Raw genomic sequence first — 24,976 nt, 5'->3', positions numbered from 1 at the left:
ATACCGCTTTCAAAATTATCCAATTAAAACTTAACTTCTTTTTTAAACAAAAAATATTGTAAAATGAATATTCCAAGTAAAAGATCTCTAAAGAGAAACCATGTCAACTCGTTGTACTCGTCAGTAATAGATAATATAAAAACTAATATTTGTTACAATTACTTCTACGTGTGTGCAGATAAAACCACTAATTCGCCAGAAAGATATATTCCTCATTTAATGAATGGTGTTCTAAGCGATCAGATCTTACCAAAATCCTATTTATCATGCAAGCAATTAGAAAAAACCAACTCTGCAACAATATCACGTTTTGTACAAGAAGAAATATCAAATTTTTTTCTTCTTGCAGCTGTTCCTAGCAATAAATTATTACTTTTTTTATCCGATGCTGTAACATATATCGTAAAAGCAGGACAAAATTTAAAAATATTTTATACCAACTTAATACACGTTACTTGTTTAGCGCTTGGAATGAACACAGTTGCGGAAAAAATTAGAAAAAAGTTGTTTAGTTTTGTAAACTCGCTGATATCAAGCATAAAAAGTATTCCTGAAATCTCCTATAAGAATTCTGCTTTATAAAGAAATGCTTCCAAATATTCCACTTCCACCAGAACTCAGTCTAATACGATGGAGAACATTGTTGGAAGCTGTTTTTTTTTGAAGTTATACTTCTATACGCACGGTCGGCGTTGGAAATTTGCATGAGAGTAAATCTGTGAAACCATTACATATGTAAGATAATGAGTAAGAGAGAGACAGAAAATATATTTTCTCTCTCTTCCTCCCTCGAGAATAAAAATGTTCCTTTTGTATATATATTTAATATTATATATTATATAATATTGTATATATAATATTATATATAATATAATATGTATTAATATTATTATTTATGTGATATGTTTTGTATAATTTAAAATTAAACGTTTATAATTATTTTAGGCTTTTGTATTTTCAAAATAATCACTGTTTTACCGAGAACTGTCAATTTTGAAATCCGTTAGTGTCATGTCTAATTGGCAAATCCTTTACGTATTTGGTTCATACGCTGGTGGTTGTGAGTTCGAATCCCAATTATGAATTTTCTTTTTTATTTTTGAAATATTTAAAAACCTCACGTTAATCTTATTAAATATATGTAATATACGCAAAAAACATAAATTTTAAAATAAAATGAAAATTTACAACATAATCCGAGTTGTTAGTTTTTTATTTTTATGTTCGTAAAGTAACTTATAAATGTATATTGGCAGTTTTAAATACTTATGAATATTACATTTTAATTTATATTGTATTATTATATTGAATTATGTTGCAGTGTATGTATTGTATTGTAATTTTTATATTAATCAAAAACAAAATAAACAATGAATTTTACTGCAGAGTATGTGTAAATTTTTTTTGCATTCAACTTCTCTTATACATATATAAAAATAAAAATATATATTTTCAATAAAATATTGATACAATCCTTCATTTACTATACTCCTATTGCAGGTCAAATGTTTATATACAGCAAACGATGCACCATATACCTATATAACTAATTCTTTTTCTCTTTCTGCTCTCTCTTACCTATAGCATTACATATGTAATGATTGTGCAGATTGACTCCTATATAAATTTTTAACGGCGAACGCGTTTATAGAAGTATAACTTCTACCGGCAGTCCCGCTGGACTGCCACACCCGTTTTTTTTATTCTGACTATTTCGTAGATTTAAAAAATATAATTGACGCTTTAACTTCAGAAAGTCCCCAACCTCTGCTAGATGCTCAACAAATATTTAGAAACAAATTTTTTCAGCAGCAACTTTCATTCATTAAATCAAATTTTAGTTTGCTACTATAAATTTACAATTTGTGAATTCCTTTGGATAAGGCTTTTTCAAGGCTTGCTCAAATTATTTATTACTTTGCTTAGATTTACTTCAACAACTATAAAAGTACTTACCGAGTATATCTTGCTGCGGAAACCATTTATCCAATTTAATATTTGCTGGTTTGTCTGGAAGATCTTCGCTATACTTCCAAAGCACCTTCTGCTTTAATTTTGCCAAAGCTTTAATAATACTGTATTTGGTATCGTTGTTAATATCAGATGATTCTATATTAGAGCCCATACTAAAATAAACTACACCTTCTTTGGCACTATCCATAAAGTGTTTTAAATCTGTCGGCAGTCCTTTGGAAGGTTTTATATGGAAACCACCGATTCCTATCATATTGGGGGTTGTAGGTACAGGTTGATTTGAACTTTCGTGTGAGTTTAAAAGTACCAAAGAAACATTATTAATTGCCGCTTCAGCATCAGGACAATGTGGAAAATATGATTTCAAGATTTCTGTCTGCGCCGTGGAAACTAAGTAATAATCGTTTACATATTCATAAAGCGTCATTATAAAGTTAAAAGTTCTCTGCCAAAAATTCATTTCGCTCGTATAACTCAAGAACATATCCGGTATGTAAGACGGTGGTGAAGGGTTCCCAGTGAAACCGTTAACCCAGAAACTTGGACCGATGGTACTGAATAGAATTAACGGTGCGTTGTAGTGCCACTGTAAAGCGTTTATGGCTTTATTCTTAAACTGTTCTATAATTATTACGTCAAACTCTTCATTTGATGACAGCAGATTTTGGACGTTGGGATGACCAAGCGTGGCATTGGCTAGTTGATTACCGATCACATTCATGATAAAGACGCTTAACATGGGATGCATTTTTTCCATATCAAATACATTAAAGATGGTTTGTTCTGAAAATAATAACAAGTGATATTATATACAATATATATATACAGAGTGTGTTTGTCTACTGGGAACATGGAGGATTTCCAATAGTTGAGGACCAAAAATAATAGAGTGCAGTATACTATAAAACATAGTGAGATCTTTGTGCATGCGTCGGATTTGGAGAGAAATTATGTTGAGGGACCTTTCCATATTTGAATAGTTAATTTCTTCAATCCTACGGTTTTGTTTAAATGCAACAAATCTTAAGAATGTGTTATGGAACTCTCTCAATAGCTTGAATATGGGTGTTATAGTGATGGAGACTAAACACATGAACAGTAATCTAGGTGGGGTCTCACAAGTGAACAATACAAAATTTTTATGGTTGGGATATTTAGAAAGTCTTTAGCACAACGTTTGATAAACCCTAAAAGTTGAAGTGATTTTCATACAACAGATGAGATATGGGGGATGTAGGATAAACTGGAATCGAGCACAACAATTAGGTCTTTTATCTGAGAAACAGAGTCTAAAGGGCAACCATTAATAGTATAGATATGATTTGTAGGAGTTTTATTCCGACCAAAAACCATTAAATGACACTTTTTAACATTAAGTTCCATTCCGTTGCTGTCACACCAATAGCTCAACCGATCCAAATCAGACTGTAGTTTTTGATAGTCACCATCATTCTCAATTTTCAAATATAATTTTAAATCGTCAGCAAACATTAGGAAAGAAGCAAAGAGGAAACAGGAGGCAATCTCATTAACATAGTTATTAAATAGAAGAGGTCCTAGGTGTGATCCTTGTGGTACTCCTGAAAGTACCTTAATCTCCAACGATTGAAAACCCTGAACACGTACTATTTGTATTCTTTCAGTTAGGTAGGATAACAACCATTCTAAAAGTTCACCCTGGATACCCAGACTCCTCAACTTATTGATTAAAATCTTGTAATTACCCGGTCAAAAGTCTGTGTATACAGCATGAACCTGTAAGCCATCTTCAAGAGATTCTATAAGAAAATCAGTAAATGTCAATAAATTAAGTTCAGTGGAGCGGCTAGAGAGAAATCCAAATTGCTGGTCGATAAAACAGCGTTTTAAGTTGCTGACAAAAAGTCACAGACAAGGCTCTCAAAAACTTTGGGAATACAACTTAGAATGCTAATGGACCGATAATTGTTCACTCGAGAATTATCTCCAGATTTTAGTATTGAGGTAATAAAGCTAGTTTTCCAGTAGACCGGGAACATCCCTGTCTTTAATGACAGGTTAAAAATGTGAAAAAAAGGTCTAGAAAGTAAAAAAGCTAAAGTGTTTAAGAAAAGAAGGTGGAGGACCATCTGGACCTGGCCTCTTGTTGCTATCCAAAATGGAAAACTTTTCACATATAGACGAAATAGAAATGCTAAATTGTGATAGGTTGATGACTCCTGTTAAAAAGGTTTCATCCCGAAAATCAAAATCTTTATCAATATAAATTTTGGAAAAGTATTCAGCAAATAAAATGACAATCTCCATGCCAGAAGAGCCAGAAATATTATTATAGTGCATAACAGAAGGAATATTATTCCTGTTTTTTTTTACTGTTACCAAATTTTCAGAAATTTTTAACATTATCTTTCAGAGAGGATTCAGTCAGAGCAACATAATCAAGATAGCATTGTTCTTTTAGTTGTTTACAGTTAGCTCGTAATAAAGAAAACTCATTATAGTCAGTAAGTAATTGAGATTTTAGATATTTTTTATGCATTTTTTTTTTATTATTGTTTTTTTAAGCTCTATAGAAAACAAGACAGGAAACTTTTTTGATGAATACTTTTTCAGGGGAACAAAAATATTAATTGCAAGGTAAATAATATCATAAAACATGTTGATCATGTCATCAAGACTTTTATCTTAAAACAAATCATCCCACTATAAAAGCCATCTCCAATCAATCGTGGCTCATTGAAATACTGAGATTCACATTTAAACACAAATGAGAGTGGAGGATGATGCCTATCTTCTGGAAGTAGGGCACTCTCACCTCAACCTCTTCATCTTGGACCATCACTAGATCTAATAAGGAGTTGTTTTCATTTTTAACAGTGTTTACTTGATACAGATTATGAAAGTAACATAAAAATGAGAGGAATTGAATGAATGAATGAATGAATCGACTTCATTTGGTGAGGTTCCTTGCAATGGAGTAGCCACAGAAGACAATCCATTAATGGACCACTGACAATTGGGAAGATTAAAATCTCCCAGGATACATAACTTATATTCTGGATACTTTTCAGCTAGATTATCTACATTTTCTGCAAATTCGACATACTTCTCAACGATACTACATGGTGGAAAGTAGGCAGTTGTAAAGATAAACTTGTCGATGTGGCCAATCTCAATCTTGACAAAGAGATGTTCGATTTTTTGACTCGCTGACAAACGAACACTGGTTATAGTTTTTCGGGCAGCTTTAAGCACTCCTCCTCCTCTTTTGAAGGTACTTGTTTCTGAGGATCTATCTCTTTTATATATGTTGTAGTCAAACATTTGCAGTTAGGCGCTCTTTATGTCATACATGTACAGGTTTTGTACGTAACCGTCTGACATTCTGAAAATACACCAGCGCTTTTGAAGTGTCGACTGAGGGGGCTTTGAACCTGGTAGATATGTTTAGTTTTTTCGTATTAACTTTGGCACAACATTAACATATTTTAAAATGAGATCGGATTCACCCTTACGCTGTCTTTCTTTTAACTCATTTTTCAGTGCATTGACCTCAGCTCGTTGTTCAGTAGTTAAATCAGCTTCCAGGAATACTTTTAAAACTCCCTCTTGTTTCTCAATATCAACCGAACCATTTCAGGTGATTGATACCCGTTTTTATTTCGTTTGCCAATTCTAGTCGAACTGACTATTTTTATATCAGAACCAGCTAAACTTGAATCTTTACCCAGTTATCAGAGAAGATTAATTACACCTCATTACAGTAAGACCCCTCATTTTTATGGAGTACCGAAAGTTCATAAAACGAATATACCACTTAGACCCATTTGTAGTACCATGAATTCTCCTTGTAGTGAACTATCAAAATTTTTATTAAATATTTTAAAACCAATTGCAAATAAAAATGACACATTTATAAAAAATACACAACATTTTTTAAATAAATTATCAAATATTGAATTTAATTCAAATAATACTTTAGTAAGTTTTGACATAAATAGTTTATTTACGAATGTGCCATTAGATAAGACTTTAAATATAGTCAAGACAAAATTAGAGAGTGATGATACATTGGCAACTAGAACAAGACTAAATATATCAGCTATAATGGAGTTAATAACAGTATGTACTGATAATACATATTTTCAACTAAATAATGAATTCTATAAACAAAGTTTTGGACTAGCAATGGGCTCTAGTTTATCTCCATTATTAGCCGATCTATTTATGGAAGATTTTGAAACAAATATTATTTCTAAACAAAATTTAAAACCCTCAGTATGGTGGAGGTATGTAGATGATGTATTCTCAATATGGCCTCATGGATCAGAGTTGTTGGACACATTCCTAAATGATATAAACGATAAAGAAGAGACAATAACATTTACCATGGAAAAGGAATATAATAACACATTACCTTTTCTGGATGTTTTAATCTCTAAGAACGATACTGGATACGAAACTCAGGTGTATAGAAAACCAACACACACCAACAGATATTTAAATTTCAAATCAAATCACAATATTAATATTAAAAAGGGAATCATTAAATCCTTATACGATAGAGCCAAAATTACTTGTTCTAACGAAAATTCGTTCTTGGAGGAGAAACATTTGTTAACATCTGTTTTATTAAAAAATGATTATCCTTTATCGTTTATAAATAAGGAATTTTCAACAATAGATCGAATAGAACAAAACAACTTAGAACGAGATCCTACAGCATATACAAGGGATAATACGAGGAAAATAACAATACCATATATAAAAGGATTATCGGAAAAGCTTAAAAGGATAGGAAATAAATTCAACATTTCAACAACATTCAAAACAACAAACACGTTGAGATCTATTTTGTCCAAAACCAAACCCAACAATGAACAAGAAAGGACAAAGAATTGCATTTATAAAATACCTTGTGAATGCGATCAGTTTTATTTAGGTGAAACATCAAGGCCATTAAATGTTAGAATAAGTGAACATCAATCCTATATTAAAAATAGAGAATTTGATAGATCTCAAATATGTAAACATGCATGGGATAATGAACATAGGGTTCAATGGAATGATTCAAATATAGTCCTAAAAGAAACGGATGGTAAAAAGAGAAAAATCAAAGAAGCGGCTCTAATTATGCTAAATGAGACCAATTGTGTCGCGAATTCCTCGGCAGAATGTAGTAGGATCTGGTTACCCATATTGAAAGAGGAAGTTATTAAAAAGAAAATACCAGTATTGATAAGTCAGTAACATATAGAGAATACATCATTTATATTTTTTAAATAACAAACATATAAAATCGGAATTTGGTATTTATTGAAGGTAAAATAAATGCAAGATCAAATACTTACCATGTCGGGATAGTATTATGAGGTTTTTTTCCTGGTTTTTCCCTCATAATTTACTATGGAATCACTAACAGGAGAATTTTACTGTCATCATGGCATGTATTTGTCTTTTTAAAGACGAATTACATGTTATGATCTTTTCTGACGGATATTCTCAAGTTAAAGTTGATTTCATGTAATCGAATGAACTATCTTATAAGTAAAGTCGTCCCAGGAACGCAACTCAACAATATTGGCAATATCATTTTAAAGTCGTCTACTTTAAAATGTATAATGTATGTCTGAATTGTCAATATAGATGAGTCAGATAAAATTAAATTATTAGAAGAATTTTTCACTAAGTAACAAAAACAAAATTTGTTTAATTTACTAATGTTTGTATTTTGAGAACGATTTCCGAAGTGGAAATTGAAACGTCAATAAACGTATTTTAACCTTTAATTGTGGCTTATTCCCAGTTAAATAGTAATTAATTTAAAATGCCACAAGAAAATAGCTTCAGAACAATATTAATAGAGCTGACATTACAACAATGGAAAAACTGATAGGTGAATCACGAAAACAGAATTTATTTATAAAAAAGAAGAATAAATCACAGACAAAATAGGTTCATATACAAATATCGACCAAATTAAATATTTTAACAGTAAAAGAAAATGGTGGAAAAAGGTGTTGTTTGAACTGGTTATGGTTGTTGCTGTAAACAGTTAAGTAATCATCTTAATAGCTAAAGAGCTCATTCAGTTTGGAAAGACTAGGTCAAAAGTTCACATAAGAAGAAGATCGGGAGACCGTCCAAGAGGACAAAATGCATGATAAATATAGGAAAATATCTGCTAGTTGAGGGTGGAACACCTGGACGTTGTTGTGCCAGATGTTCCCAACGGAAAATAGAAAAACGAACTTCAACATTATGCAGAATGTGTCATAAAACTGTAAAATTATGTTATATAAATGTTTAAGAACACTTGCACCTTTTTTCATAGGCTGCCATTGGGATATATGTCCCAGTTAACAATATCAATGGGACACATATGTACCATCTGTCAATGTCAAAATTAAGAAAAAAATCTTATGCAAACCTGTTTGCGTAACCTAATTACATACAAAGCTAAGAAATTACGATTTCAACTCATTTTATTTCTATAACAAAAATGGGGCTGAAAGGGTTAATACGATCGTTTCAATACACGCATATTGCATTTATAATAAAGGCTTATTAGATCGATCCAGGTAAAGAATTATTGACTATTTATAATTAAGTAATAAAGCAGTCAAAATTAAGTACAGAAATACAAATGTCATGATTAAAATGCAGTCAAAGGTATATGAACCAAAGGCAATAAAAACAAACCAAGAAAATTTCAAACTGAACGGAAAAATAATATTATTTAAGGTCTATATCCTGGAACGATCTGTCCATATTCTTTAAATATTTTATCCCTCTAATAACGTTCCGCCTATGCGGGAATGTTGAAACTAACATCATTAATAGAAATATGTTGCATTGATTACAATGTAATCTATTCAAGGTATTATCAGATGAATTTAAAATTTCACTTACCTTTTTTGATTTGCATAAATCCCGTTAAAACAACATCTTTGTAGTTCTTTGGTGGATTTTCGTCGGCAAACGGACTAATTAACGTTACTTCATGTCCAGCTTGAGCTAGACCTCTCGCTAAAGAATTTCCTAGAATAAAGTGGCTTTTGGAAGGCACCGGGAATACCAATAACACTTTATAACTTTGAGCCAAAGAAACTATTTCCCAGAGAAGAGCGAGATACAGAAGCAATTTCATTTTAAATTTATATCATAGCTGTTGATATTTGTGGTATCTATTAATGTGTATTTGTCTATTTTATCGAATTAATAACGAACAACGAAGCATGCCTAAAGATGATCTCACATCTAAGTCAAGGTCTACCAGTGGTGTAGGTAGCAATTGTTTTGAATTTTGACAAGTTCAACGGCCTATTTAGTCTTACAATTTTAAATATGAAGGGAGCCAATCGACATATTGTTTTAAACGGTGTTTAATTTTCTCTTCAGTGTTAGCTGAGTTTAATATTTTTTAATATTAAATGGTTATGGGAATGGTGGAAAAGTTATTTTGTAAATAAAAATTATTTTATTGGAGCTTCTTTTAGTTGAAATCGTTATTCTATTAATTGACACCGTCAAAACTCTTGAATAATGGAAAAGAATTAAATAAATAAATATGAAAATAGAGTTTTAGGTGGGCGAAACTTTTTTTTTTCGTTGCCTTTGTTTGTCTTGTCATTTTATAAGTAAAAGTTTGTCTACCATAATTATTTTCAATATCAATTGAAAGTGAATCACAGGTACGATAGAGATATAGAACATATTAAGTGAAAAAAATATTTGGAATACTATTTCTGTAGCCTGGTTTCAAAGATGGCCAACTCCATCTAGTAAAATTTTCATTATAGGTAAAAAACTGTTTAAATTACTTCCACACAATTGGTACTGTTGAATTTTTGTTTGTTTGTTAATAATTATTTCCAGAGCATCTTGAAATATTAATATTTATGCTTTTTTCTGTAGTTAATAAATTTAACGTTGAAATATGAAGTAGACCGTGTTTGTAACCAACATGTGGAGATAGTCGTTTTTGTCACCAAAAATATTGCTGATAGTGTCGCTGATGTCTTAAGTCAGCAGTAAAATATCAGTAGCAATGCACCAGGCTTGCCCTATACTAAAGATTTTTTTGGTGAAAATAAAAAAAGTTTTACTGTCCCATACTTACTAAACTCTAAATGATACTCTTCAAGCTTCACAATAATTGTATGTCTTTTCTTTACACTTCTTTCTATGCCACCAAAAATTCTATCACTAGGCGTGTCCGAGTCATCGGTAACAGGAAACACAAGCTCCACTGTTGTGATTGAAGTTTTAGTCCTGTGCAGCCAAGCAATGCACATCGTTAATACAATACTATTCTTGTTTTGGCCTGGACATCCATCAGCTATTAGCTTTAAGGTGTCTTTTCCTTCAAAGTAAGCAGATTTAGATCTGCACTCAAGTTCTTCAAATACTGCAGAGGCTATTTCATTCGAAGACTTTTTCATTTCGTGTTCAGCCCAAGAGTAAATTGATACATTTTCTTTGCGTAAAGCTTCGGTTCCAGTAGAACATCCAGAAACTATCGTCAGATTGTAGCAGTATAACTGTCTTGAATAGTACACACTCTGATCTGGGAGCTTTGGCAGAGGCATATTTTTTTGCATGTCGTACGACATTATAGCAACATTAGGTTAATCTTTTTTCAAAAGGTTAAAAAACCCTTTAGCACGAGTAGTGTGAACAGTGTACTCTACTTTAAGCGTTTGCAATATTGCCTCATTTTTTTTCAACTTTAATTTTTTCTTTGTACCGAAGACAGGTTGAACACACATCTGTCGAACGCCTTCTAAATCTAATGTTGAACCTAGTTACGAATATGTGTCCAGAAAACGACTCTTTAACTTTAAATTCATCAACAACTGATTACATTTTAGAAATTCTGTACCTTTAAACTGCTTTACAAAATTTATTACAGAATCAATTTTTTTCTGATATGTGTTATCGTTCCTATAACCACCTCGAGTTTCAACGGGGATGAGACATCTGTCTTTTTTAAATCTTGTGAAAACACCTTCAATTCTGTGTTTTGTGATTCTCAATACATTAATAAACGTGTTCCTACATATCTCTAATCTACTTCTTGCTGTTGTTTCAATACAATATTGGTAGGTTACGCCTTTAGTATGTCTTCTGGTCTGCATCTTTTTAGTTGTTCTGCTGTGCAATCATTAAGAATGAAAGCATCTTGGCTGGCTTTTGTCTTTTCAGAATAAAATGCACTATGAAACCTATTTATATCTTGCATCTTCAATAAACTGCAATTTTTCTTTCCTCTGTGGCCACATGAAGGAGCATCAGGTAATCCCTTTGAACTGTACCTAAAACAAACATTGGATTCAAAACCAAAATACAAACTGTTTTATGGCAGGGGAACTTATTTTATTCTAACATAAAATAAAGAAAAATAAAAATAATGTGAAGTGTGAATAGGTTAGGTCTACTAGAAATTGGTCCATTTTCACTCTAATAACTAGGCCTAGGCCTAAGTAATAGTAACTGAATGAATGTTATTTAAGTTTGTCTATTAGTTTATTCAATGTTAGGTTACAGTTTAAAACTAACCTCAAAATCGTCTGTTTGGCTCTTTTCCAATTTGAAGGATTTGGTAGTTTCTTTCTTCCTTTCAACAAAGGAGATTCTTTAACATTAGTTCCTTCCATGTTATTTCTGCAGATTTATGACAGTAATATCTTTTTAGTTTATTAGTAAAACTTTAAAATACTGAACATTAAAACAACGCCAGTCACAACCCACCAGAATAGTTCAGTTCACTGCTGTCTCCTCTTTCACCTAAGGCGGTGAGGTCACGTGATAGAATAAAACCATCTGATTGGTGCTTTGTGAAGATTGCTGTTTTGTCACCAACATATTTGAGAGCTGGGCGATTCTGTAACCAAGAGTACTATTCAAATGCAGTTTTAACATTGTTCTTGCCATTTTTGACACCAAAACTATTTAGATTTGGATTTCCAATGTTATTTTACAGAAGAATCCGTCAATATCTGAATTTAAAAAAAAATGGAGTTGGTCATCTTTGAAACCAGGCTACAGATTTATAGTACCTTTAAAACTACCAAATTAAGACTTGTACAAACCAACCTTGAGAATTACAGACCGATTAGCTTTCTTTGTCATTTTTATGACCGATAAGCTTTTCACCAAAATAATTACCAAAAGCTTGAAAGATAAATTGGGCCTCTATCAATTAAGAGAACAGGCAAATTTCAGAAAAAGTTACGGGACAAATGATCATCTCTAAGTAATTAAAGTTCTGATAAAAAAAAGGAAGTGGATTATAATAGACATTTAGCCTTCAGCAAAATTAAAGTAGTCAGAGGAATATGACAAGGGGATATTAGGCTTTCATCATTATTTTGGGTTTTCAATAACCTCATAAATTAAGTTTTCTTGATGTTTATTGATAGTCCATATTCTTTGGGGTCGTTAAAGTTAAGTAAGTAATTAATCAATTAATCATGACCACTCCACCAGAAATTTAATCTTCGATATTTATTTTCCGATCCCGTCCACTGAGTTAGTAAAGAAATCTATATTATATTCTACAGAAAAACTATTGAAGCTGGCAATAGGATAAGACAGGGAGATTCCCTGAGTCCTCTATTGTTCAACCTGATTATGGATGAAATAATAAAAAATTTAAGAACTAAAAAGGGTACCAGATGGGAGAAAAACAATTTAAAATAATCTGCTATGCAGACGCCGCAATACTACTCTCTCAAAGTGAAGATGATTTACAACGTATGCTGCACCAATTTAATATAACCGCCAGAAAATTTAACATGTTAATTTCCCCAAAAAAGACAAAATGTTACTGAGATGTAAATTGAAGCTGGAAGGTCAGACAATAGAACAAGTGATGGAGTTTAAATATCTAGGCATCACATTATCTAGCTACGGAAAGCTCGAAACGGAAGTGGAAGATCAAGGGAATAGAGCCAACAGAGCCGCAGGTTGCCTGAATGAAACAATATGGAGAAATAAAAATATCGGGAAAGAAACGAAAGGCATAATTTACAAAACAGTCATCAGACAAATAATGACATAAGCGCTAGAAAGAAGACCTGACACAGAAAGGACAACAAGGATATTAAAAACAGCAGAGATGAAAACACTTAGAAAAATTGATGGTAAGACACTATGAGACAGAGCTAGAAGTACAGATATACGACGTAGATGCAAGGTGGAGAACATCAAGAACTGGGAAGAAATAGAAGAGTAGAATGGAACGATCAAATAAGCCGAATGACAACAAATAGAGTAGTAAAGATGGCAAGAGATGGTTCCCCAATAGGAAGACGATCAGTAGAAGACCACGAAAACGATGGTACGACAACTTACTGGAGGCACATTGAAAAACAGACAGAGTCATGTCTATATAAAAAGAAGAAGAAGAAGAAAAACTATACAACCATCTCCCTTTACAACTTAAATCTAAAATCGTAACATCGTTCCCTCAGTTCCGTCAAATGACAAAAGTCTATTTATCTAAAAGAATATATTATTTAGTAGAAGAGTTTCTTAGAGAATAACTAAGAAATTACAGTACCGTTAAGTACAAGGAACTAAAGTCTTTTTATCTATATTTGGGCATCACATGCAGCAACTCTAACTTATTAGTTCGTAAGGATTTGTTGTGCAATTTATTTAAATTTTGTAATGGATTTTTTTTTAATTCTTAGGTCGAAGAAACAAATCGTAATGCAGTGTCAGGAAAGAAATCAGAAAAAAAGCACACGTATTACCGCGTGGCACAACACTGATGTCGCCGATATAAAACGATTCCTGGGTATAGTTATATGGAAGGGATTATGTCATTTTCCATCTTTTCATTCGTACTGGTCAAAGAATGATCTTTATGTAAATAATATCAAAAAAGTAATGTCAAGAAATCGCTTCCAATTATTGTGGAAAACGCTGCATTTCAACAATAATTCAGTAACAACAGATGACCGTTTGCAGAAGATCGTTCCCTTGGTTAGCAGACTGAAGAATAAATTTACGGCTGCCATGGTTCCAAAGGAAAACGTGTGCATTGACGAAACTTTAGTGCCTTTTCAAGGACGACTAAAATTCATGCAGTATATTGACAACAAGAGGCACAAATTTGTCATAAAAGTATTCCAATTTTGCCTGGAAAGAGGTTATACCTACGATTTTAACGTATATTGTGGAAAAGAACATGCTGAAGGTAGTACCGTACCAATAAATGTAGTGATGAAACTTATGAATGTACTGCTTTTGAGGTTGATAAGTACTATAGTTCTGTCACACTTGCACATGAATTCATACACTGAAAAACTTATATGATTGGTACGCTACGTGCAAACCGCAAATATAATCCCAAAAATGTCATTTCCAAAAAATTCAAAGTAGGCAAACATGTAGCTGAGCAAAGTAATTCGGGTATCGTTGTTCAGAAGCGGAGGGACACGCGAGATGTGCTGATGATTAGTACCAAATTTGCTGGTGAAATGGTGACAATGCAGAAGGCACGCGGTGATGTTGTAAAGCCAAAGAATATCATCGAATATAATAAATATAAAAGCTTCATTGATATATCAGATCAAATGAAAAGCTATAATTCGCCATTACGTAAAGGAATAAAATGGTACAGAAAATTATCGATGAAGCTCTTGACTGACACAGCACGTATAAATGCCTATGTCGCGCATCAAAGAATTGGCAATGAAAACATGACGATTACCAAATTCAAGGAAGAGGTAATTCGGGGCCTATTAGGAGATTTTATTGTCACACCAGGCATTATGGAAAATAGTCACAAACTCAGCGATGTTGGTCGTGCAGGTACACGATGTACAACGTGTTACGCAAAAATGGTAGAAGAGGAAGAAAGGCAAGTGGCACCGAGGAAAGCAATCAATACCTCATTGACATGTGATGGCTGTAAAAAATTCTATTGCTTGCCTGTGTTTTTGATATAATGTTATTACGTTTGGTTTTATGAAAATAAAGCTTATTTTGCCTAAAATGTGTTTTCCATCAATCAGCCAATGCGTCCACTGCTGGACATAGGCCTCCCTCAGTTCTTTCCAGTGTTCTCTATACTGGGCAGCTTGTAGCCAGTTTCCCGCTAACTTAAAATGTGTTCTTACTATGAATATAATAAAAAAAAGAAAGAATTACGCAATTTTTAGCTTGTAACGAAATATTTTGCCTACCACATAGGGTATTGCTATAAGGGATTGAAAATTGGGGACAGAAATTATTGGAGCAGAGATAGGGCAATCAAAATAAACGAAACTGTGCGAACGGCACTCAGGGTTTGTTTGGAGAGCTGGGTCGTGGATAAGTGAATGGCAACGGGGTTGGATTGGGGCAACTACAAAAAAAATGAAACAAATGGATACTTACATAAATATCCTATAGAAAATCTCACACCGAGAGTGCAGTACGGCTAATATAGGAATGCACAATTGCCGGATTTCACGCCTTGTGCTTGGCGATATAAACAGGTCCAAGTGGTAGTCACAGAACCGTACCCAGATCTCTAAGCCGGGCTCTGTTATTTATTATAAAATAATATATTGATAAAATAATTGCCTTCAAGTAGCCTAATAAGAGGCATGGATTTGAATAAAAAGACCTTAAGTTTTTAGCGAGAATTTTATTATAAAACTGTATACTTTATTAAACTAACAAATTTATTTTAAATTACATTTCTTGATAGCTATAAATATACCGGGTGGAACCTCCGGTAACTCGATTTCCGTGCACCCAGCCCAATATCCAAGAAAAACTTTTTCTTTTGTAAATATGTGAAAAATTATCAGGAACGGGAATATCGAAAAAGCTTTGCACATTTTTTAATCCCGGCGATGTTATTAAAAAACAAGTTGCGCACTTGAATCACTGCGAAATTTTAACACCTACTATGAAATTTTTTTTTGTGGAAATCTGAAGTGCAGTTTTTGTCCTTTTTGAAACATAATGCAGTCTCGCATTTTTTTCACACAACATAAGTTTATCTAGTTCCTTGGCATAGCAACCTGGTAGTTTTCAGCGAAACCTTGTGTTATTCCATATGGGATAATGGTTTTCCTTGCCCACACTTGACCAGATGAGCAGGTATAAGGTTTATAGTGTAAGGTATTTAACATTATATTATATTTATACTTTATTAAACTAACAAATATATTTTAAATTACATTTCTTGATAGCTATAAATATACAGGGTGGAACCTCCGGGAACTCGATTTCCGTGCACCCAGCCCAATATCCGAAAAGCCCATACTCTGATTGGACTGGTAAATGCATTTTATTGGTTATACAGTGTAAAATAATCGAGGTTACTCACAGATATTCAATTAATTATACTAAAGTCGTCCTCTACATCCGAGATGTCGGATTCGCTTTCGCCACTCTCCCCTGTGTTCGCGTGTATTATCAATTGGTCTACGTCATCTTGCAGGTTGTCCGCAGTCCACATCTCAGTTTCCGTTTTGTCAACAACATGAGTGACATAATTACGCCAATTTTGCTCTGTGATGCATGCGAAACCGTCGTCGATCAACTGGCGTATCTCGTCGTTTTTAAAAGTGGTATTATGGGTACCTACATATCGCTTAACTTGGTTCCACACCATTTCTATAGGATTCAATTCGCAGTGATGTGGAGGAAGCCTTAAAATATAAACATTATGTTGTGAAGCATACTCATCAAGATGATACTTATCGTATTGATCTTTAAAAGCACGCGCTGCTTCTAATAGCTCGGATTTCAAATAACACTCCTCGAAAAAAATGTCTTTTTCCACTAGCCATTCCTTGATTGCAGCTTTATTCCAGGAATTGTTAGGGAATCTCTCTTTACGGGAGTGGTACGATGCATTGTCTATTACAATGACATTCCTGCGACCATTATTTGGTAAATTTGATATTAATGTCTCCTTAAACCACGACTCAAAATATGCGGCATCCATTTCATCGTGAAAGTCGCCATCATATTTCTTTGCCAGAAAAACACGCTGTGTGCCAGGAAGGAAAGCTCCTGAAAAACCTGCATGCAATAAAAAATATCGTGGACCTCGTTTAGTAGGTGCTTTTAAGCCAGTACTTAAACCTTTGAGAAAAGCATCACGACTGTTTTGTATTGTAGTATCGCACCATTCGCAATTTATAGATTGGCCAACATTAACCCACGATTCGTCCAAATATATAATATTGCAATGGTCTTTTCGCAAACGTCGTATAGTTCTCAAATAATTATGGCGCCAATGAATAATATCCTCTAGCTCCACCATGATGCTTCTTCGGCCACGTTTCTTATAAACAAATCCAATATCTTTCAGAAGTCTGTATAAAGTAGAAAGAGACAACGGCTGTATATTCTCATTACCTTGTATGAAGTTATGTATAAGCTTTAAGAATGGCGGCAAATTTTTCATGAAAAATTCACAATGAACAATTCTCCGTAGAATACTTCTTACACCCTCGTTATATGTGAATATTCTAGAATTTGATTTGACACACTCGTTTTTTATGTTTTTTGGCGATTTCAACGTTCCACTCTGTTCTTTTTCTTTTTTGAAATTGTAAATGCTTCTTTCGCCAACACCAGTCATCAACGAAGTATGTCTTACAGCAGCACTTACATTAAGTTGTTCCGTATTTTGTAAAAAACACAACACATTTAACACTACGAGTTTAGCGCAACCGTTAAATAATTCACCGGATTTAAACTTATGGGACTCCATGCTCTCTGTTGAAACACGGACTAAATTTTGAAGTGTAGTTTCGTTTTCCAAAAGCACTTTCACCCCCTACCCATCCTTAGGATGGGTAGGGGGTGAAATAGGGAAAGCTTGGAGTTTATCAAATACTAATTATGACAAACAAGTTTATGGCCATATTTAGGTGATTATGTTAATGATGGTAATTTGTAGCAGAAGTTTTACAAAAGAAATGAAGACCTATTTATAGAAACAACATAACTGTATTTTTAATATTTTACATACAATAGAAAAAATCTAATTTCATGAAAGAATTGGAAATTTGAATATTATATGTAATATGTATAAATAATATCATTTCCAAGTTTCCAAATTCTTTCCTAGAAATTATGTAGGTTTTTTCTATTTTATGTAAAACATTAAAACTACAGTTATTGTATGTTGTTCTTGTAAAGAGGTGTTCAAATGTTACTCTTATGAATATGATTCAATTGTATATCTCATGTTGACGTTTTATATGCAAAATTCATAGTTTTCGTTGTCAATAACTCATCAATGCCTTTTTATTCTACTGTATACGTATACATGATATAAAATATTTTACTCGTACTGCCGGCAGATGCATTTTATCCAAGCCGGTCCTGTGAGACAATGAGCAATCAACAGCTGGAGAAAACCGACAACCCTGCGCGTTTATTCTCCATAAAAAAAGCATTGCCGTATCTTACCCGTACTGCACTCTCAGTGTGACATTTTCTATAGACAAATGAGTTAACAAAAACAACAAGAAAGACCTCTAGCTATTTGAAATAAGGACGCTAAAGGAAAAAAAGGCTCTTCTTTCCTAAAATAAGAAACACAAAAAAAAGGTTATTAGACTTTTCTAAAATAAAAAGACAAAATGGTTCAGAGAAATAAATTAAACATTTATTACTGTCTCAACACAAACACAAAATACACATGGCACAAAAATTACTGTATTAATAGTTACAAAAATTTATACCAAAAATAACAAAGAAAACTTACATGTCATTATCCTTTTACAAACTCGGAAGATGCTACAAAACTTACAAATATTACTGGGCTATAAACTGTGACAAATAAAAATTATTACAAGTAAAGAATTATCTTTTTAAATAAAAACATTCATACAGGTTAACCTTTTCTGAAAACAAAACAAGCTAATGTCTAAAAATATGAATCTACCTGTCATATATCAACATTGAATTTTATAACAGAGAACAATTAAAATGACAGCATAGCCACACCCTAAGATTTACAATATTAATTATTAAAACATTTTTTTTTATTATTTTAATTATGAAAGCAATTATTATTTTAATGTTTTTTTTTTGAAAGTTTAAAACAGAAAAGTTACCTTGGTTTCACAAAAAACAATGCACTAACACCTCTGGGGTTAAACTGGAATTATACTGGAATTTCTGCTATTCACGAACAAAAAGGACTGCTTCAACTGGTCTGGAAAGACGACCAGAGACAAATAAAAGTGAGGTTGGAACAAAATCAGCGGCACATTGGACACACCCTATAAGCAGCTTTTACAACACTGGAACTATTTTCAAAACTCTGGTAAACGACACAAATCTCTTAAATACTTAACAAAACCATATAGTGATTACTTTTCCAATCTGACATATTAACAGAGAGTAAATATCCACTATTTTCCACAAATTTTGCCGGCTTATCTCATCGCTACATCTCAACGATCGTTCCGTTTGACCAAATCTTTCAACCTAAACTTGACCTTCCTTCGATCTTCGATGTTGTATCTCTCATGACCGGCACCCTTCCCCGCGCGTCTAACTCATATTTAGGAACGAGCTAAAGTTCTGGTTAGATGCTGAAAATTATCGTAAAATAACCTTGAACCAAACAGCTTTTTCAAATCGTAGAAATAAACACGTAATAATATTTTAACTTCGTAACCCGATTCTTTCTTTGGGGGATTTGAATGTAAAAAAAGACATCAAAATTTATATATAGTCCACGAGTGTACTACAAAATTTTTATACTAACAAATTTATTATGCTACAAGCTATAAATATTATGGGCCATGTGAGTCCTCGTTGACATATCAGAAGCACAGGCCAAGTATGCTTTCTAGACCATTTGGCCGGACGCGAAATGTCCCCATGCATTTTAAATGAGTTCGAGAAGCCGTTTTTGAACTACACAGCATTTACTTATATATCTTTTATGTGTGAGCCCGTGTTGGCCTCTCATGACACTTAATCTGTTAAAAATAATTTCAAAATTGTTCAATTCACTAACAGTCACGCAGAAAAGGTCTTTTGCGACTTTGTCCATGAGATTTTATAGTAATTAGAACTCCGTTGTAAAATTTAAATGTTTACTATAAGTTAATGATGATAACAATTACTATTCGTTAATGTATTACTTATTAGCATTAAAGCCAAGGACAACAGGAAATTATAAGATCAAAACACCTCAACACAGTTATTTATAATACATAATAAAAACATTCGTGACCTGCAGCTAAATACTTGCGAATTTATTTATAATTGTGATTTTAATATAAATTTTGCATTTATTTATTTTATTACTGAGCGTCTGACACAACAATAAGAAAAATATGAAATACAAATAAAAAACAAGTATACATAATGAATTCAAAATTATTATCCAGTTTATTGCCTGTGGTACTGTTTCAAGAAAGTCCCGCCATAGAGCTGGATATACTCGGTGAGGGCTTTCACAGTTAATGTGTTGTATGGTTTGTCTTGGATCACAAGCTTGGTCACAAGCTGAAGACGGAGCCTTGTCCCACTTTTCTAGGATGTCAGCACATATATCGCACGCATACCTGATTCTATTTAGTGTCACCCATATCTTGCGATTCAAATCAAAACCTGGAAAAGAGCTGATCAGAATGAAGTACTCTATAAATATGGTTTTATGCTCTCTTCCCATATATTCTTTCAATAGTCTTTCATCTCAAAATTGGTCGCTAATAGGGACATGGATGTTCATAGAACCTTGTTTTCAGCGACCTTTTCAAAGACTTTTTCAAGGTGTTGCTAATAGTAAAGGTTACAATTTAATCTAATGTCACTCCAAAATATTTAAGATACTTATTTTATGGAATCTACGAGGAAAATGAATTTCCTGTATATAGTACTTAATACAGTACTTTAAAAAAACAGAAAACTTTGCAAAATAATAATTGTATTATATTTATATAAACGTGTTAAAACAGTGTCTACCACCCCATCCAATCTCCACTTTCTCTTCTTCCTTGATCACATGGACTACGGCATTAGCCCAATCTTCTTTCCGTGTCCGTTCTATTGCGAGGTTTAACAAAGGAAGAACATCAGAAATTTTATGTGAGGTTTTCGCTACGTAACTCTTTACTTGAGCCCAGATTAATTCTATCGGTATTAACTTGCAACGGTAAGGAGGAAGTCTCAAAATGGTGATGCCTTTAGCACAGCCATTGTATCTACAACATGCTGGCGATATATATCATGATGCTAATGTATCTAATGACACTTATAAGCTCAGCCTTAACCATGTTCTTGGCAAATGGAATTCCTTTTTGTCCTAACCAACTCTGCATGTCTGCTTTTCTAGTGGATATAGTTGGCAGATGTTCTACTAATCGGCTGTGATAAGAAGCTTTCCGAAGCGAATCCATCACTATTACCGAATTTGGCAATACTCGGAAAAGAAGGGATTCAAACCATTTATCAAAACATTGGGCATCCATGTCTTCGTGATAATCCTCTATTTTTTAGTTAAAAATTAGTGGACTATCGTCTAAAAAGCCACTCTGACTATTTTTATGGGCGACAATCAGTCCTTGCCCTTTACCCGTTGGTCCTTGTAACCCTGTTGATAAACCGTCCACAAATGCTCGATGATAAATCGTTGCAGTAATATCTTGTCAGATCTTAGATACTGTGTCACCAGCATTCACCCACATCTCGTCCAGATAATAATCTTTTTGTGGACAAAATGAATCTCTTCAATAGGGCGAAGATATTTTCGTCGCCATAAGACTAAATCCTGGTAAGTGCCCGTGAAAATTAACTTCTGACACTTAACATTGTTGCCGTTAGCTCTCAGTTCAATTTGTAACGTAATATTTTCCTACAACATAGGGTATTATTATGGGGTTTGAAAGTTGGGGTCAGAAACTACTTTGGGTGGAGATAGGGCAAGCAATATAAACGGTACTGTGCGAACGGCACTCAGAGTTTGTTTGGAGAGCTGGGTCGTGGATAAGTTGAATGGCAAGGGGGTTGGATTGGGGCAACTACAAAAAAATGAAACAAAAGGGGTTCTTACATAAGTCTCTCGGAACAAACGGACAAAAAAACAACAGGGAGGACCTCTAGGAATTTAAAATGGACGTCGCTTCGAGGTGCCGAATTATAACGATTACAACAACTAGTTGTAACTATTGAAATAATTATTAAAAATACAAAAATGTTTATTTTAGAAATTTTTTATTTAGAAATAAATCAAACATTTATTGTTGTGTCACCACAAACAGTTACAAAAATACAGATGGCACAAAAAAATACTATGTTAATAGTTACAGAGATTTATACCAAAAATAACAAAGATCACTTACATGTTATTATCCTTTTACAAACTCGGAAGATGCTACAAAAACTTACAAATGTTACTGGGCTATAAACTCTGGCAAATAAAAAATTATTGCAAATAAAAAATTATCTTTTTAAATAATGAAAGCAATTATTATTTAAAAAAAATGTTTGTCGTGACTTTAAAATTTAACACAAAAAGTTACCTTAATTTTCACTAAATTTCACTCTGCTTGTCTGGGGTCGGGAAATGGATCTATTCAATTTTCTGGGGGTAAAACTGGATGAGAAATCTCTGAACACGAACAAATTCATCTCCATACTGCCAAAGAGCCTGGGATGACAATCAGGGAGAAACAAAACGAGGATGGAAACGATTCTTCCAAACCTCACTTAAACTGCAACTATTGACTGCTCAATGCTACTGTCACTTTATACTACATTTCCATGACAACAAAAGGAAAACGAAAAGTTTACGAATTTGAAAATAAATTCGGACTCCAATAAAACTAAACACGCCTTAATCAGCTGCCGGCCTTAGCGAGAGTGATCTAATAATCTTTTAAATTCATTCACTTAACTTAGCATAAACAAAACATATAAACTGAAATATTTATTTGAAACGCAGAATATCCGAAAAGCGGTTGCGATCAAAGAAAATACCAAGAAATACCAAGGAAAAACGCATCTGTAAAATATAAACAAACTCTAAAAATGGTTTACATTAATTTCGGCGACGTAAAAAGAACGAAATGCTATTTGGGTGTTAACTCGTACGATAGGAACAGAAAAACATGGAAAACATTCTTCGTTATTTTAATACATATATGAGGGGATTTCAATTTAATACATACACGAGGGGATTTTAAAATATATATCAAGGAAAATGCAAATGCTACAAATTTGTAGATAAGTCACCTTTAATTGAAAATTGTTAGAGTATAAGAAAGAGTACCGAGCCGTGGGGACGCCGAAGGCCGTGGGGTTAGTTTTCTTTCCTTACTCATTTTGTTTCATAACCACCTGAAATAATGATCTGTCAGATAGCATTTGGTTGAATAATCGAGCAGTTGTTGCAAGGAATGATTTTGAATGTTTATTAGGTTCTTTTAACTTTGGTATAAGGTTGAATGCTCGAATAAATGAATTTTAATCAAATAAAAGGCAGATATAGAGCGCAGTTTTTATTAAATCTTGGCCAAGTACTTTCGCTCCTAGAGTATCTTTCTCACTCCTGATGTCACCCAATATGTAGCTTCCTCGAATTTATAATAATTTTTAAACTGTTTGTCCTTTGTCTCGTGTTGTGTAAATGTATCAGTTAATGTTTATGACATTTACTATATATTGTTGGATAGCCTAGTTTTGACGAAATGCCTTTAAACATGCTCTAGGAGCGAAAGTACTTAGGCAAGATTTAATAAAAACTGTTCTCGATATCTACCTTTTATTTGATTAAAATTCTTTTAATTTTGTTAAAGATTTTTTTATTTGTGTATTACAGTATTTTGTTTATAAATATACTTAAAAGTGCCATGTTCAGTTTATGCCGGTATAAATTTTAACGTGTCATGATTTTTCTCGATGAACTTTGTGATCTACTTTTTCATTTTGTTCCCGTTGGACTCATTTCCGAGATTTTTAATATTCATTTCGATTGATCTGTTTTTTTTTCTTCTAGGTAGTTCAGTAAATCTTGTTCCAGTACAATCCTTTCTTTTATCTCTTGATTTTAGTCTTGTCAATCAGTTTTTTATCCACTATATTCTAATTAATTCTCTTCTTTGTCTTCCTGGTGATGTGCTTATACCATAGTACGCCGTTTATTTGTATAGTATACCTTCTTATTTGCATAAATCTGTTTTAACACGTCGACCTTCGATATCTCTCTGTTCTTGTAGACGAATTCTAATCGTCGATGTTACTTAAACGGGGTTGGAATATTGTAGGCGAAACACAAGGGACTTGTAGAGTGGTTCTCGCAGAAGTCACTGGTAAGCAATTAGTTAGCTCTATTTATCTCGAGAATACTAAACCAATAAATTCCTTTTGTAGGAGTATTTATTGTTTAAGATTGTTTAGATGTTTCTCGCTAATAGTTCGTTCAGAATTTAAAATGTAGCATGATCGTTGAAGTACGCAGAGCTGTCCTATTGAAACTGCATGTCTTTGCTGTCTATAACATCCAATTCAGACCAAAAAAACTTAGTAATCATCGACCTATAGCACCCGCCGTTAACGGTGATGGCCTAGTCAACGTTATTCTCAAAGAAATATTTAACTATGGCCAGCCAAAATGTACAGAAAACAGTGACTTTTCGTGATGCATTGGATGTTTTTGGATTTAGTCAGTTTCGTCGAACAACGTCATTGCCTATGGTCTGACCAATTGATCTGGCATGAATAATGTACCTATTTATAATTATATCCGGAAAAAGTCTTGTTTTAAAATAAATTGAGAATTTTCTTTTGCTATTTTGAAAGTAACAATTGAGATACAAATCAAGAAAAGACATCATGAAGACTGTCAATAAATGATAAAATAAAGATGCGAAAACCACAATATCTTTGGCTATGTCATAAAAGAACTACATTAACGCTTTTAAGTTATTATATTAGAAAAAATCATGAGAACACGTAGTAGAAGCTGCTCGTGCGACGTAACCTTCGAAAGAAGACAAGAACATTATTTAGATTAGATGCTTATAATTTAATAGAC

General features: G+C 33.0%; 1 protein-coding gene across 1 annotated transcript in view; it reads right to left on the bottom strand.

Moving 5' to 3' along the window:
- LOC140435434 (uncharacterized) overlaps positions 1-9,280 on the bottom strand; it is a 54,887-nt gene extending 45,607 nt beyond the window's left edge. Inside the window, exons 1-2 of the mRNA XM_072524168.1 lie at positions 8,866-9,280; positions 1,957-2,757 (exon numbers count right to left, since the gene is read on the bottom strand). Of these exons, the coding sequence (XP_072380269.1) occupies positions 1,957-2,757; positions 8,866-9,103 (1,039 nt within the window). The 5' untranslated portion in view covers positions 9,104-9,280. The remainder of the gene's footprint in view (positions 1-1,956; positions 2,758-8,865) is intronic.
- Positions 9,281-24,976: the final 15,696 nt, after the last annotated feature.

Source organism: Diabrotica undecimpunctata, chromosome 3 (genome assembly GCF_040954645.1).
Source record: "Diabrotica undecimpunctata isolate CICGRU chromosome 3, icDiaUnde3, whole genome shotgun sequence".
In the NCBI taxonomy this organism is placed as follows: domain Eukaryota; kingdom Metazoa; phylum Arthropoda; class Insecta; order Coleoptera; family Chrysomelidae; genus Diabrotica; species Diabrotica undecimpunctata.
This window is presented reverse-complemented; position numbering and strand designations above follow the sequence as displayed.